The sequence below is a fragment of the Impatiens glandulifera genome, chromosome 3, assembly GCF_907164915.1.
Source record: "Impatiens glandulifera chromosome 3, dImpGla2.1, whole genome shotgun sequence".
NCBI classification, from domain to species: Eukaryota; Viridiplantae; Streptophyta; class Magnoliopsida; order Ericales; family Balsaminaceae; genus Impatiens; species Impatiens glandulifera.
Genome location: NC_061864.1, coordinates 3,606,442 through 3,623,157, shown reverse-complemented (window position 1 = coordinate 3,623,157; position 16,716 = coordinate 3,606,442). Strand labels below are relative to the sequence as shown.

General features: G+C 33.6%; 2 protein-coding genes and 1 non-coding gene across 5 annotated transcripts; 2 read left to right on the top strand and 1 right to left on the bottom strand.

Annotated features, from left to right (window-relative positions):
* The first annotated feature begins 7,909 nt into the window (after positions 1-7,909).
* Positions 7,910-7,982, top strand: TRNAA-UGC. Its single transcript has one exon. It is a non-coding gene; the product is annotated as a tRNA-Ala (tRNA).
* A 3,093-nt stretch (positions 7,983-11,075) lies between these two features.
* Positions 11,076-12,003, top strand: LOC124932350 (uncharacterized protein At1g01500-like). Its single transcript, XM_047472970.1, has one exon. It carries the CDS (start codon positions 11,215-11,217, stop codon positions 12,001-12,003), a length of 789 nt encoding a protein of 262 aa, XP_047328926.1. The 5' UTR covers positions 11,076-11,214.
* Positions 12,004-13,209: 1,206 nt separating this feature from the next.
* Positions 13,210-15,991, bottom strand: LOC124930692 (phosphatidylinositol transfer protein 3-like). 3 transcript variants are annotated; one of them, XM_047471030.1, is made up of 6 exons: positions 15,844-15,991; positions 15,112-15,206; positions 14,570-14,746; positions 14,406-14,504; positions 13,831-14,076; positions 13,210-13,732 (listed from the first exon to the last, which is right to left on the bottom strand). In XM_047471030.1, the coding sequence occupies exons 2-6, from the start codon at positions 15,169-15,171 to the stop codon at positions 13,454-13,456; spliced, it is 861 nt and encodes a 286-aa protein (XP_047326986.1). In that variant the 5' UTR covers positions 15,172-15,206; positions 15,844-15,991; the 3' UTR covers positions 13,210-13,453. The 3 variants fall into 3 exon arrangements, with proteins under 3 accessions (XP_047326986.1, XP_047326987.1, XP_047326988.1); XM_047471031.1 differs by having other exon boundaries at positions 15,112-15,226; positions 15,844-15,955; XM_047471032.1 differs by lacking the exon at positions 15,844-15,991 and adding an exon at positions 15,706-15,724.
* Positions 15,992-16,716: the final 725 nt, after the last annotated feature.

Here is a 16,716-nt window from a genome sequence, read left to right as displayed (position 1 = left end):
ATTAAGGAGTCTTTGGTTGTTAAAGAGCCACTTGGATTGTCCAAGACTCTTGATATTATCTAATAAATGAGACTCTTCATGTCTCTTAGTTTAAGAGTCTTAGTTATGTTTATTTTATTTAAGGATTGTAATCGTATTATTTTCTATCAAGTTCAATAGACAGATTATCCTTCCAGTTTTGCTTTTCATTCTCTAAATTTTCTATTCACTTTCATATATATTCTTCACTGTTCGATCATCGAGGTCCTGGTTGTGACTTCGTTACATGGTATCAGAGCTTTTGGTAATATTGTTGAAGAAGATATCGTTGTTATTCGATATGGAAAGTGGTGGTCGTGTAGCTGGACTCGGTTTGGAGTTGTTAAACCAGTCAAACTACCGGATATGGAAAACTTGTATGGAATCGTACCTGGTTGGGAAAGATTTGTGGGACATCGTCGTAGACGATGATGATGTAGCTCTTGAGGATGTTGCTGAAAATGCGGAAGCATCAAAGAAGCGGAAGAGACTCAACGCGAAGGCAGAATTTGTGTTGAAGAGGTCAATCTCCCACAATCTGTTTGAGCACATCATCGGTTGTGGATCTGCTCGTGAGATCTGGGAAACGCTTGATCGTCTTTTCAATAAGAAGAACGAGGCTCGTCTCCAGATGCTTGAAAACGAGTTGGCAGCCGCAAAGCAAATCGAATCTGTCTCGGAGTTCTTTCTTAAGGTAAAGAACATATGCTCAGAAATTTCTTTATTGAATCCAGATGAGAAAATCTCAGAGGCTCGAACAAAGAGGCATATTGTTCGAGGACTTCGACCCGAATATACACCATTCATCACCTCGATTCAAGGTTGGGCTCAACAACCTTCACTCGAGGAGTTTGAAAATCTCTTGTCATCTCAAGAGTCGTTGGCCGCACAAATGGCTGGAACGAGTATAAAGGAGGAGTCGAACAGTGCGTTGTTCGTGAAGAAATCGAGCTGGAAAAAGGGAAAGTCGAAGAAGGAAGAAACAGGTCAAGATTCTTCAAATATTCCTAAGAAGTCCGTTAAGTGTTTCAGGTGCGGAAAGACTAGACACTTCAAGAGAGACTGTCGAGTAAATTTGAATGGAAATTTTGCTGGTTCAAATTTCGGAGAAAAGTCTAACCAGCGTGTTGAGGAGGACTGGGACAAGGCTTTTCATGTCGATGTGACGACTTCGAAGGAAAAGAAAACAGAGGCTTCTCATGATAAACAGGAGATCGATCAAAGGTGGATCGTCGATTCAGGGTGCGGACATCATGTTACTGGAGATGGTTCTGTGTTCTCGTCGAGTCGAGTTCATAATGGGGGCGCTGGCATTGTCACGACTGATAACTCGGTTCACGAAGTTAAAAAGGAAGGATCAGTTGTCATTGAAAGCGATAAAGGAGAATCTATTACTTTGAAGAATGTCTACCACGTTCCAGGAATTCAGAAGAATCTCTTCTCGGTTGCAAATGCTGTAGACGCTGGAAATTTGGTGTTGTTTGGTCCAAATGATGTGAAGTTCTTAAGGAACGTGAAAGAAATCAAGGCGGATGTGGTCCACACTGGAACTCGGGTAAATGATCTCTTTGTCCTTTCAGCTTCAAATTCGTACATAGAAAGGGTGAACGACAAAAGCACCTCTTTTCTATGGCATGCAAGACTTGGGCATGTCAATATGACTAAGCTCAGTGTTATGTCTCAAAAGAAACTTGTCGAAGGTCTACCTGAAGATCTGAGAATTGAGGAGGGCAGTGTGTGTGAAGGATGTCAATATGGGAAGGCTCATCGACTTCCTTTCGACAACTCTGTATCGAGAAGTAAGGGTCCTTTGGATCGAGTTCATAGTGACTTGATGGGACCAACTCGAACTGCCTCATACTCGGGAAGTAAATATATGCTGTTGTTTGTGGATGATTTCTCCAGGTTCACTTGGGTGTACTTTGTGAAAGAGAAGTCTGAAGTGTTCTCTAAATTTCTCGAGTTCAAGGAGACGGTAGAAGGAGAACAAGAAAGGAAAATTCGAGTATTGCGGACAGACAATGGTGGGGAATTTTGCTCAAAAGAGTTTGAACTGTTTTGTAGGCAAAATGGCATAAAAAGAGAACTCTCTTGCCCCGAGACCCCGCAACAGAATGGGATAGCCGAAAGGAAGATTCGACACCTTACAGAGACTTGTAAGTCTTGGCTGCATATGAAGAATATACCAAGGCAGTAATGGGCAGAAGGCATGAGTTGTGCTGCTCATGTCATCAATCGAGTTCCGCTTAGCCCAAATGAGTTCAAATCTCCATTCGAGATGCTTTTTGGTTTTAAGCCAAATGTTAAATATTTTCGAGTTTTTGGATCTACTTGTTATGTCCATATTCCAGACTCGAGAAGGAGAAAATTCGATGCGAAGGCAGTCAAATGCGTGTTTGTCAGCTATGACCAGAGAAGGAAAGGGTGGCGGTGTATGGATCCGTCAACTCACAAATGCACTGTGTCGAGAGATGTTGTTTTCGACGAAATTTCTTCGTACTATATGAAGGATGTTGAAGAAACTGTTCAGACTGATCTTCCCATTCCCACGTCTACGGGAAGCTCCTGTAGTTGTGATAATAGTGACAGGGGGAGTCCTGACATAGCTCAAGATACTTCAGTCGATGAAGGAGCCAAAGGTGAAAGGTTACCAGGAAGTCCACATCAGGAAGAATCAAGTCAACAACATAATGGGGAATCTCGACCAAAAAGGAACATAGTAAGACCCTGTCGATTCAGGGATGATAATTTTGTAACAACATTTTCTTGTTTCTTGGCAAACGCAATAGACGACGAGGAACCCACTTCTTATAATGAAGCAAAAAATGTCAAAGAATGGGTGACAGCAATGGAGGAGGAAATGCATGCTCTCAAGAAGAATGAGACATGGGACGTTGTTCCGAAGCCTCCTGATACTCAAACAGTCACATGTAAGTGGGTGTATCGAATCAAGCGAAAGGCTGATGGAAGCATAGATCGATACAAAGCTAGATTGGTCGCTCGAGGATTCTCACAGAAGTATGGAGAAGATTACGAGGAGACATTCAGCCCAGTTGCGAAGATGACGTCAATTCGCACTGTGTTGGCCTTAGCAGCAAGTTCTCGATGGAAGTTGTGGCAATTGGATGTCAAGAATGCATTTCTCTACGGAGAACTTGATCGTCCAATATATATGGAACAACCACCTGGATTCGAGAAGACTGATGGTTCCCAGTTGGTATGTAGACTTAAGAAGGCACTATATGGATTAAAGCAAGCCCCGCGTGCTTGGTATGGAAAAATTGCAGAATATCTTCAATTTTGTGGGTACAAGGCTTCAGAATCCGACTCAAGTCTATTTATAAAGAAGAATCATGGACAGATGGTGGTGGTGCTTCTTTATGTGGATGACATATTCTTGACGGGCAGTAACTATGATGAGGTTGCTCGTCTACAAGATGAGCTCTCGCTTCGTTTTGAGATGAAGAAGCTTGGTGAACTTGGAACCTTCCTTGGTCTGCAAATTGAAAATTTCGATAAAGGGTTGTTTGTATCGCAGATCAACTATGCAAAGAAGTTGGTAGAAAATTTTGGTATGACTGATGGAAAAAAGAGCTATACTCCTCTCGACGTAAATCCCAGACTTAGTCGAGACGAAGGAACGTGTCTACCAGATCCTCGTCCTTATCGTGCTCTTGTGGGAAGTTTGATTTATCTGACTATAACAAGGCCTGATATTGCTTATGCAGTTGGAGTGGTGAGTCGATACATGCAGGAGCCAAGGAAACCACACTTCGAAGAAGCGAAGAAAATTTTGAAGTATATTAATACCTCGCTAGATATTGGTCTACTATATGAGAAAGATGCGAAATTTGTCTTGCAAGGATATGCAGATGCTGACGTTGCTGGAGATCGAGATGATCGAAGGTCCACATCTGGGTTTGTTTTTCTTTGTGGAAATACTAGCATATCTTGGAGTAGTAGGAAACAAGGATCGGTATCCTTGTCTACAACGGAAGCGGAATACAAAGCATCAACTCACGCAGCACAGGAGTGCATATGGCTTCGTAGACTATGGGAGGATTTTCATGTCAAGTTTGATCATCCAGTTCCTATACATGGAGATAATTTGAGTGCTATTAAATTGACTTCAAATCCTGTGTTTCATGCGAGGACAAAACACATTGAGTTGGAGCATCACTTTATTCGTGAAAAAGTATTAGAGGGAATCATTGAGATGGTTGCAGTAAAAAGTGAAGACAATGTTGCTGATATCTTCACAAAAGCACTTCCTAAAGGTCCTTTCGAAAATCTACGATCTAAGTTGGGACTAGTTCATCGGGCATCACTTTAAGGGGGAGTGTTAGAAATTAAAGTAATAATAATAATTAAGGAGTCATTGGTTGTTAAAGAGCCTCTTGGATTGTCCAAGACTCTTGATATTATCTAATAAATGAGACTCTTCATGTCTCTTAGTTTAAGAGTCTTAGTTATGTTTATTTTATTTAAGGATTGTAATCGTATTATTTTCTATCAAGTTCAATAGACAGATTATCCTTCCAGTTTTGCTTTTCATTCTCTAATTTTTCTATTCACTTTCATATATATTCTTCACTGTTCGATCATCGAGGTCCTGGTTGTGATACATAAACAATTTATTAAATTCATAAACTGATCCTTCTCACATAACTAAAAACAATACTAGACTTGAAAATTTATACAGTTGTCTAATTATCTACTTTTTCTACAAAAAGAAATTTTTATGTGAAGATAAAGTTGATTGAATTTGATTCTTATTTACATTAGTTATTATATAATAAAATTAAATAGAATATAGGACAAGGCGGAATCAATAAAATAGAGGAATTTACAGGCTGTATTGGATAAAATCAACAGCTAGTATATATCTTTCTTTTCAATTTTCATGGACCGGTCGGGGATCACAAGATTCAACAATAATATATGGGACCCTCTCTTTGAGCATATTATATATATTTGATTTATTAAAAGGAAGATTGGTCTCTCTTAAAACAAAAAAAAAACAAAAAATTGTGAAAAAATTGAAAATTCATTTTCTTCTTGTTCTTGTTTTTTTATTTTTCAATTCACTCAAATTTGAGTCGATGTTGTGTTTTATTTGATACGACTATTGTTTAGTCGGATCAAATTTTTTATTTCGAATTTTTATAATCCAAATAATATTCGTTTGTTACTCATACCTTATAATTATTTTGATTATTATTTCTCGAGTCCGTATCCGTCCCCCTTTTAGCATAAAAGGAGATAAAGTAATTGTATATTAAGTTATTTTTATTTTTCCAATAAAAAGTTGTTGAAACATATTTGATTTTTTTTGGGGGAAATTTCCATATATATTAAAAATGAAAAAAAATCGTTTAAACACAACGATAAATCATAACATGAAAATAAAAAATAAGAAATAAGAAAAAAAATACTTAATAAGTTATCGAGCTCGTAAATCCTCGAAAAAACAATTAACTCCCGATAGACTCTACTGACTTTCCTGAACGGATCTCATAAAACATCATAATAATAGTATTATGAATGATACACATTGGACGACTACGATTATTTAAAGTTCGACAATTTCTCTCCAACCAGATAGTCCACCAAATAATAATTGGGATGATACCTAAATATGTAGGTCTACCATATCAGTCGCATCAATCCAAACTTTCAGCAACTACCTAAAAACTCGAACATCACTCAATGAATCTCAATAATATCCACAAAAGACTCCAAATACCAGTCACACATCGACAATGCAAAAGTAAGTGAGTTATCGATTCAACATCTTTTTGACACATACGACAACGACTAATCATAATACAAATTTTTTTCATGCACGTATCATCTGTTAGAATTCCACCATTAATAACGTTCCATCAAAAGAACGAGATATTGAATGAAATCTTTGACTCCTAAAGTTTTTCTCAATAAAATATACATGAAATCATCTTAGTGAACAACTTGTAGCAATGTCCCACATGGAAATTATCCATATTTTGTCAACGCATAATGTCTTATTCAGACGGTGACACTTGTTTATGTCATACCAAATGTAAAACTCTATTATGGGACAAAATCTCTATAATGTTTAATCTCCTTCTATATCAATGGAAGAAATCTCATGATAACTGTGACATTTCTACATATAACAATAGAAAAAATCTCATGATACATTGTAGCTAGACTTTTGACACTACACAAAATGTCGTCCCAAAATCTAATCGAAGAACCATCCTCCACAATTAATCTAAACTGCTCACAAAAACTTCTTCACATAAAATAAATTTCCTCCAAATGTTACACTTCGCTGAATAGTTAGACATTTTGGTGAACTAACCAGACCAATCACTATCATACTTACTTTTGATTGTCGTTGCCCAAAAATAATTTGGTTTCATTACAAATTTATTACACATTTTGATAAAAGGACTTTATTAAAATCCATCATCTTATAAGTATATTATCATTATTTATATTATTTATGTGTTTCTCCCTTGCCTAATTATATACATAAAAATGAGTGATAATGGAAGAATATGAGAGAGAACAACATGAAATTACCTCATTTGTTAAAAATAAAAAAAAAGTACGAGGAAGGAGAGAAGTGAGATAAATTCTTTTATTTTTTAAATAGCATTTTCTCATTCATTCCCCTTTCAAAATTCCCCAAATTATTTCACATAGGTAAATGATCAATTATCATTTCACAAAATTGTTTTCGGCGATGTTTACCAACCATGATCAGTACAATTTTTATTATCGCTCAGAATATTTTGTAAAAATGATTTTGAAACAGTTTCATTGGTTTGTTCGACTTACTCTATTCAACCACTCAACATTACGGATCTTAGAGTCACTTTCATGAATTTACAAGATTGATAGAATTTTCTTTTTAGAATTTTAATTATTATAAGTATGTCATATTATTTAAGTAACGTTTAGATTTTTATTTAGTTGTTTTAATTTTGTTTACATTATTTTACAATTTAAATTTTAATAGGTAATTTTTTATTTGAATTAATAATAATTAATTCGTAAAAAAATAATACAAAAAGATAAAAATAAAATTATAAAGATATTTTATTGTATAGATATTATATTAAATTTATAAAAAAAAAATACATATAATAATGATATTGTAACAATATTTAATATTTAAAAAGTATTTTTAATAATATCTTACAAATATATAATAATACGAGTATTATTATGTATTTTTTAAATTTGAGTAATTTAAATAATTTTATTTGATATATGTTATAAGGAATTAAGTTATATCTTAGAAATAAAATATAAGAATGATATCTTATTTAAATAATAACTTAAATTAATTTCCACAACCATTGTTCATGTCCCTATCGCATCATGATTTAAGATTGGCAAAGCTTTTGAGTGGGTAAAATGAACATAACTTATAACTCAGAATTTGGAGAAACACGTCAATGATCAAACATCCAATCATCAAGTACTCTTTTGTTTTTCTTCATCACATCATTTATTTAGTCTAAGAGAATATATTTGTCTAAGCCTAAGGTTATTCCGGAATACATGGTTCATATTGATTGGGTATCGTTTTTCTCTCTTTGTTACATTAGGAGTGGATATTTATCTAGAAATTGTTATTTTATAGTCCAATGATTAATTTTATAAAGTTACAAAATTTTAATCTCAATATATATGAATTATGATGTGAGATTAAATCATAGAAAAATGTGAAGAATAAACTCAAAAAGTCTTGGCATTTAGTTGTAAGAGTTTTTTGTCAACAAAATAATTTTCATTTGGGTGGTTTATATAGTGGAAAATGATTCAATGATTTTTTCAAAGAGAAGATAGATTTCTCTTAGAATAAGTATTTTAACTATTAATAAAATTTCAAATTGGGGATGTAGCTCAAATGGTAGAGCGCTCGCTTTGCATGCGAGAGGCACGGGGTTCGATCCCCCGCATCTCCACTCTTTTTTGTTTAAAAAAGTTTTTTTAACAAGTGATGTTTTAAAGTATGCAGATGGACCAAGTCTCAATTTAGAGGAAGGGGTGGTTGCTACACGCATTCTTTTTACTGCATAGAGAGTCATAGGTTTCTTCTTCTTCTTCTTCTGTTTACTTGAATGCTAAGAATTGGTCCATCTTGTTTTGGTTCTTAAAAATGTTGTTGGTTTTTTGAAATTACTAAAAGATGTATAGAGGCAACACACCACCAAGTTTGGCTTGTGCAGACAAATGTGTCTTCTGTTGGAGACACCATACGAATCCTGTTGGTTCTTGTTGGAAATGGATAATGGACAATTCGAGTTTCACTCAAAGATGATTAAACAAATGAAAGGAGTTCCTGGTGGGTAGTTTATTATTCAAATTTTGATGATTTTGTTTGTTCATTTGATGATTCCAATTGATATATTTTTTTTGTAAGTGTTAAACCGCAGTGATTGTTGGAGGGTTTATCGCCTCGGCATTGTGCTTGTGGGTGAACCTATAATGTATTCGACTGAGCTTTCATTGAAGAAAAATTTATACATTTCTTGTTACAAATGCTCAGTTTCCAGATAAAATGAAAACACTCAAACCTGTTATTACACAGGTATTATATAACACTTGTTTTGTGCTGATCAATCAATCAATCAATCGGTTTTGCAGTTATATATATTTTAGTGTAGATGAATTGAATTGAAGGCAATCATCAATCGATAGACCTCTCTTTGGTGACTTCTGGGAGCGATTCAATCAGTAGTTTTTCAAATATAAAATACATTTTTGTAAAACAGGATCCAATGAAGGCCCTCCCTTCTAGAGAATACTATTAGGATTCATTGTGAGTAGTTTCAAATTACAAATAGGTGGGTTTGATCCAAACCCTAACCTCATAGTCATAGAAGAACAACTCAATTATCAAATGATTCATTGTAAGTTTTTTTGTTTTGTTTTATGTCTTAATTAAAAATAGATAAAAAAGAAGAAGAAGGAGAAACATATAGTATTTGATATGCTTACTAGAGTGAGTGAGAATTGATTGAAGTAATATAATATTGATTGATAGATATTCATGAGCAGCTGCTCTTTTGAGGTATGCCTTTACGGCGGCTGGCTCTGTTTCTGAGACTTTGTTTTCCATTTCCATCGCCAGAGGTTCTATCTACTTCTACTTCTACTTCTCCATTCTTCATCATCATCATTAATTCATCTTCTTCTTCTTTTTCTTGTTGTTGAAGAACTTCATTCTTCTTCTTCTTCATTATTGATTCAGTCGACTCTGCTCTATTCTTCTTACGAGGTCTGCCTCTTTTTCTGGGAATCATCGTTGGTGATGATGATGATAATTGCTCTATTTTGTTTTCCCCTTCTATAACTTCCGCCGCCGCCGCCGCCTCCTCCTCCTCCGGGTTCTTGTTCTTCTTAACAACCTTATTGACCATTATCATCAAATCGGTGGCGTTGAGTAGTAATAATAATAATAATAAGATACTCCACGATTCTCTTTCCAAAATACCGCCGCTGGTCGTATGCTCTGGCCTTTGCTCAACCAGTAGCTGGATTTTCTCTTATTTTATTTTATTTTATTTTTGCTGAATAATTTATTTGCATCACTGGGGAGAAATATGATTGAACAACCCATATTTATTGGGCCCCGCTCTAGCTAGGGCTTTGTTTCATCGTGGGTTTTGTTTTTTTAGGTTTTTTTTTTTTTTTTTTTTGAATAATTTTGGTTTTATAAAATTAGGTTTTTTTAATGAATTATTAAAATATTATTTTATATTTAAATTTAATAATAAAAAAAATTTATCTATAAATTAAGTAAATTAATGATTATAATAGAATGACCCTATTTGGAAATTCATGAAAGTGCAATAGTGGAACGGGTGGGTGGGAGTTGGAAAAACAAATATTAATCAAAACTTAAGAACTTTACAAAGATATTGTAAAAAAAATATAATTTTAAATAAATTATTAAAAAAAGGGTCCAAACCGGTGGTCAAAATAAACGGCCAACAATTTAATACAAAAGAAGATTTTAGAAAAATCTTAAAAAGTTTTGAAAAATATATAAGAAAAATAACGAGTATCTTATTATTAAAGTTCAGATATTATAATTTTTTATTTTATTTTAAAAGGCTATCTATATTTTTAATTTAATTATATATATAATTAAAATATTAAGATATTTTAATAATAAAAAATTAAAGAGATAGAATAAAAACTTACATGTTTAATTTTTAATTAAAATGTTATGTTTAACAAAAAAAATTTAAAAAAAAATGATAATTAGTTACACCATTTGTGTCGTAAATATTTTACTCTCATTGTCATTTTTTTGTTTGAATATCCTATACTATAAATCAATTAATAAATATTAAAATAGTGTAAATTGATTTTATTATTAATTAAACAAAATTAATTAAACAAAGTTAATATAATTTATCCATTTTTTTGTTTGAATATCCTATACTCATAGAACTTGTTCTCGTTTTTTTTTTTTAAACTCAATCCAAATCAATTTTCCAATCAATCACTCTAAACAATCATATCACTAATTTTATTAACCAAAATATCAAAATACCCCATATTTTAAATTATTTATTATTTTATTTATATATATCCATATTATTTAAGTCTTTTTATCAAAAATAATCCCATATTTTTTTCTCCCTCTAGATTTTTTAAAAAAATTCATTCCGAACAAAAACTTATATTATAATTTAATAGAGCTTATATGTCATGAACTAATGTTTTATTACTCAACCCTTTTGAGTTTTGATTATCCTAATTAGTGAGAGGTGAAAAATGTCTTTCCCAATAGGGTTGTTTTCAAAATTAATATGTATTCTGAAAATTGTTAATTTGATAGGTTTTAATTAAAATAGTAGTATTATTTGGATTTAAAAAATTGAAATATTTAGAATGATTATTAATTGGAAGAATCCGAACATGTTAATTTATGTCCGTTGATGGTCTCTCTCATTGGTCAGGATCATCAGACTCTTCCCCCATCTCCCTTTTATATATATGCGTATGGGATCTGGTACAGTAAGTAATAGTCGTCCCGGCCTGCTGGATTTTTCGGAGATGACCAATAGACATAACAACAGAACACAACATACCAACAACAACTCTCCATAGTCTTTCCATATTATATTTTTGGTCACTCTTTTTCTTACCAACTGCTGTGTTTCCTTTTCACGTCAAAAAGTAATGGAGAATTCTGGGGATACATTCAACATCAACAACAATGGAGTAGTAGTAGTAGATTCAACCCTCCTCCATATCAACAGATCATCACACCTTCTTCTTCTTCTTCCATGGTTTGAAGTGAGAGTTTTCTATGTCAGAATCAATAATATCTCTTCCAATGATGACGATTCATCTCCAAAATGTCTAACTGTAAACCATATCCCTCTAAGCCCAGATGCCCTCCTCGAAGTTAATGGCGTGAGATGTGGGATCATGTATTCGGAATCTGTCCCCACTTTCCAGTTAATTAGAAGAAGACGATCAGTAGTAATTGCTGATCATCATCATAAGAAGAAATCCCAAGAAGAGGCCACATTTGTTAGTACAGACAGAATAAGGTTTACGGGTAGCATCAGATTCGAGGTTTTCAATAAGGATGAGCTCATCCTTTCTGGGGTCTTAGAGATGACGAGCAAAACCAAGAGATGGAATATGAAGTGTGAAGATCATCATGCAGGTGGAAATGGGTTCTTCTTTAAACAACATGAGGCGGCGCCCACTATGGAAGTTTTTGTGGCCGGTTCTTTCTCTGGTTCGCCAGTTATACTTACAAAGACTGTCCGCATCCTCCGCAACAAGAACAATATCAGGAAGGAGTTGTTAGATTCGATTCCCGAGTTCGAAACCAGTTATGACACTACTACTGCTCACAAACAAGACCTAATCCATCATCATCATCACCATCCTCTACAGGTAACAAACATAATCAAGCCAAAGAAACAGTTTTTTTGTTATGTTCATCATAGATGATTTCTCATTTGAAAATATAGACAATGTTTTGTGAACAAAACACCTTTCTAACTGAGTCTAGATCAGGATCTGTCTGAAAATCAAACCACCAATGAATTTCTAGACACATATAACTTATGTCCAATATCCAATCCCATCCGATTATCATGACAAAGTTTTGATGAGGCCTCATCAAAACCTCATGGGCCGGATTAAGGTTAAGATACATTAGGATCTAGGAATTGAATAAATTTTAATATCTTAAAGGAGGGGTTATTATGGGCAGAGGGGGGCACATGTTTTGAAGTGATCAAGTATAGACCTTTTTGTTTTCTCTGATGTATCTTTCTGCCATAGCCTGAAACTGACAGGCATGGCCCCAACATCCAGTTGTCCTCCTGGTCCACAACACTACACTATTCACTCTAAAAGACAGAACCAACCCTTTTCTTTTCAAACAACGATTGATAGGTCATTTGTGTCGTTGCAGGTTGTAGAATATGGGAGTTATAATAATAATAATCATCATAAAACAGAAAGTGAGGAGGAAGAAGAATACAACAGCAGCCTATATTGGGGTGAAAGGTTAGAAGAAGATTATTATTACATGGAAGGTGGTGAAGATGATGGGGAGTTGTCTTGGTTCAATGCTGGGGTTAGGGTTGGAGTTGGAATTGGCCTTGGCATTTGCCTTGGACTTGGTGTAGGTGCTGGTTTACTTCTCCGCTCTTATAAAGCCACCACCCTTAACTTCAAAAGGAGGTTTTCCTAAATCTAATTTTACCTAATTACCCTCCCCAACTTCAATGGCAGGCAATATTCTGATTTTCAAACCCTTTTTTATTAGCCTTGAAGTTGGCTGTCTGGCTCTCTAATATGGTTTGTTAGAAGCTGCAATAAAAACACTTACATTTAACAAGACCTGATTTGATTATTTTAGATTATTCCCAACTAACACACTATTCAACTTTCCATCACATCAATCAATATCAATTAAAATATTGAATAATGAGAACTTTGGGTTATTTTACCCAACTTCTTACATTAAATAAGATTATTTTAAAATAGCCAACTAGTTATTCAAATACCCCAGATCAAACAAGGGCATAGAAACTTATTTACTCTTCACAATAGTTCATATTTTAAGTCTAAAATTAGTACAAAGGTAATTTGGACATTACAATCAATTGGAGATCAAGAAGGCACATAGGAACGACAAGTTACTCATTTAAAATGTAAAAAGTTTGTATAAATTTTTAATATTAAAAGAAGGAAAGGTTCAACAAAATGGTCAATTAGGAAACCAACCAGTCTCCCAGCTCCATACGACATATATACTAACTAACTTAGTAGGAAGAGGACCACGAGAGTTTACTTCCTTTTTCATCAGGATAAGGGACAACTCTTCTAACTTTCTTATAGTTATTATTACCTCTTAAACTTCTTCTCTATTATAAAGAGAGATTGTTTATTAGATAACTGCTGGTTCAGAAGTTACCTCTACATTAGAGAGGCAGCTGTTGCTGTTCTTCGCTGTGAATCCCCATGAAGCCGCACTTCTCTCATCGTCCTGGCTCATCATCTTTGAGAACTCATCGTGATTGTACTTGAGAGTGGCCTTACCGCCAAATTCAGATGGGAGATTGTCGATGTCAAAATACGACTTCATAACCTCGACACTCTCGTTGTTCATTGGGTACACAAATTTCACTTTATGGATAGTCTTGGCGTCTAAGAAATATTTCACAATCTGCAAATGAATTGGCAAGTGTTTATTAATTTCACAAGAGAGTAATCAAATCGAAATCTTATAGCGTAGGTGAAATAAAATAGAAAGAAAGAACAAACCTTCCAAAATGCTTCAAAAATATGTGGAGGATTGTAAAGAAATGCTACCGCCAGCCTCTCGGGGTAGTGGTTCTGAAGAATATTGACTGTTTCTCTAGCAGATTTAATAGGGATACTTGTGTTCATGGTCATTCCAGTGAAATCTATTAACCATACCATTTGTCCTTCGTCTTTTGGTAAATTAAGGATTGCATTCTCCAGAAGGTACACTAGATGTCGGATTTGGTTGTCTAATGATTTTGTGTTCTGCACATAAATAGTAGGATCAAGGAACACATCTGAGCTAAAGGATTGTTGCACTCTACAATGGACTGTTTTATTATAAAAAAAATTAAGGTGATCGTCATCTGAAAAAATCTATATTTGTTATATTTGCAAAAAATCACAATGATCTACAAATTAATCTGATCATGATACCAAATTAACCAAAAAAAAAATTATAATTTGGATCATGATCTAGAAAATAATATGTATATCAAATGAAGCAACAAAAAGCAATGATAAATAAATCTTATACCAAACATGTTTGTGACAAAGATTGTGACAAAATACTAGTTTCTAAATAGGCTCAATACCTGAAGCCCAGGCTTCATGATAAGAACAGATCTCCTGTTTTGATCATGAAAATTAGCTCTAAATAATTTTCCAGTCTCACTTTCAGTTGCCACTTCTTCCTGAAATAATCAAATACATAAATCAAAACCTCTTTAAATAGCCACTAATATACATCATAACTTACCCAAATGATTTCCTCAGGCTTATAGGTTGATCTCCACTTTATTGTCTCTTCCAGCATTTTCTTTGATTTTCCAACATTCCAGTTACGAGCTTCCAAATATCGCCTCAGACATGCATCGGAACAGTATTTCAAGCTACGCCCATACAGCGGTCCAATAGCATCCCGGAGTTCATTGACCTGTACCCACAAATTTATAAAAACTAGTATGAAGCTCGATCCATTCATAAGCACACACATAAAAAAAAATGAAGGCCAATTATCAACTATTATTTTATGCAATAACGATAACATATAAAATACTATACATGAACAAGGCCGTCAAAAGAAATATGATTATAGGTTCTCAACAAGAATAACTGAAAGGCCATCCCCTAGCAGTTGTACTAATTGTAATAACACTTAGCAACTGATTTTTTTTATGATATGCACCAAGAATTTAGTATCTTGAGAAATGTGTATGATAATCACCATAATTCCACCCTCATTGTTGCCAAAAACAAATATACTTTATGAGAGAAGCATGTGTGTCAGTTACTAATTACCTTGGCTTCATGTATCTGCTCTTCATTTTCAGGGTCTCGATTCTTCCCACGACGAAACATGATAATGCCTTGACAGTTTAGATGCTGAATTCAACCTATGTCAACAGCTCCACGACTAAGTTACAGATATAAAAGTTTAATAACATAACCTTGAGATAAATCTTGTGGATTATGAAAGTAAGAAAGCCAAAACATGAAAAAATGAACAATCAGACATGTTAAGGGAAGATTGAACAGTTTATTTAGTCCAAACAACTGGTTTAGATGGAGACAAATCAGAAAAGTGTCATCATGTGTTAAAAAATCGACAGCATGCCTAAGAAAACGCAACTTAATGTTCTAGAGCAATTAGAAGTTACGAAACAAACAAATAGTATATACGAGAGAGTTGCATAAGAGACATGAATCCTGGCAACTCTTTATGCTCAGTGGCTGTGTTTTCTATCTCAATTTGCACTGGCCTTCCAATTCTAACACTACTTGTCATTTCTAACCTACTTATATCAGTCCATATAAAATCAGATCAGAAAGCGTTGAAACATCAAACTACAGATCAGGTACAAAAAAACAAATTCAGAAGATGATACAGGTTACAAACGACTGAACGAGAGGCAGAAAACAATAATCGATCGGTTAAACAAAGCACAACATCGATCGACACACTGCATTTCACACGAGAGAATCTGTCATCGGTAGAGCCAATCTGAAGAGAGAAATAGAGAGAGAGCTCACCGGAGAAGAAAGATGCGTTCCCTGTGGCTGTGAATCTTCAGGAAGGTAAAGGTCTCTTTCCTTTATCTTATATTCAGAAGAATGGCATGATTTTCTTCAGTTCATCCATGGAAAAAGGTAAAGCAGCCAGACAGCATACGAAATTAGTTGCCACGCAGAGACGAGAGTGTAAGACATATGGATGGCCCTACAAATCACTGGGACTGAAGGTTACTTTCTGTACGATTCTCTCTTCTTAAGATTTGCTAACCTAACTGTATTTCACCATCTTATTAACACATGATTGAGATGATGAATGGCAAGATTGACATAGTTTGCATGACGGTCAGACAGTAGCTGTTATTTTAGCTTACTTTTATGTTGATTTTTGTTTTTTATAATTAATTACTAAAAAATTCAAATAAAATATAGAGGAATTTTGTAAAGTATATTGAAGAAAACTATTTGTTTTTTTTATCTGATTGTAATATAATATTTAACTTTATTTTTATTTGACTAAACTTCATCATTTATCATAATTAATTCAGATAAAATAATAAGATTTATATATAAAAATTAAATAATATTTTTTAATTAAAAAATATTAAATTAAAGTAAAAAATATAAAATTTTAAATTAATATAATAATGAGGAGGGATAAAAAAAATAATTAAAGGAGTGAATAATATCATCCTATAAATATAAAAAAAAAATATATTATTTTTTCAATTAATTAAATTGTTTTCAATTCTCTTCTAAATTATCTCTCAATCTTTTCTAGTGTTCCAAAACTTATAAAAATATATTTTTTTATCATAATTAATCCAGATAAAATAAGTCTTATATCTAAAAAAAAATAAATACTATTTTTATTAAAAAGTTTTAAATTAATGT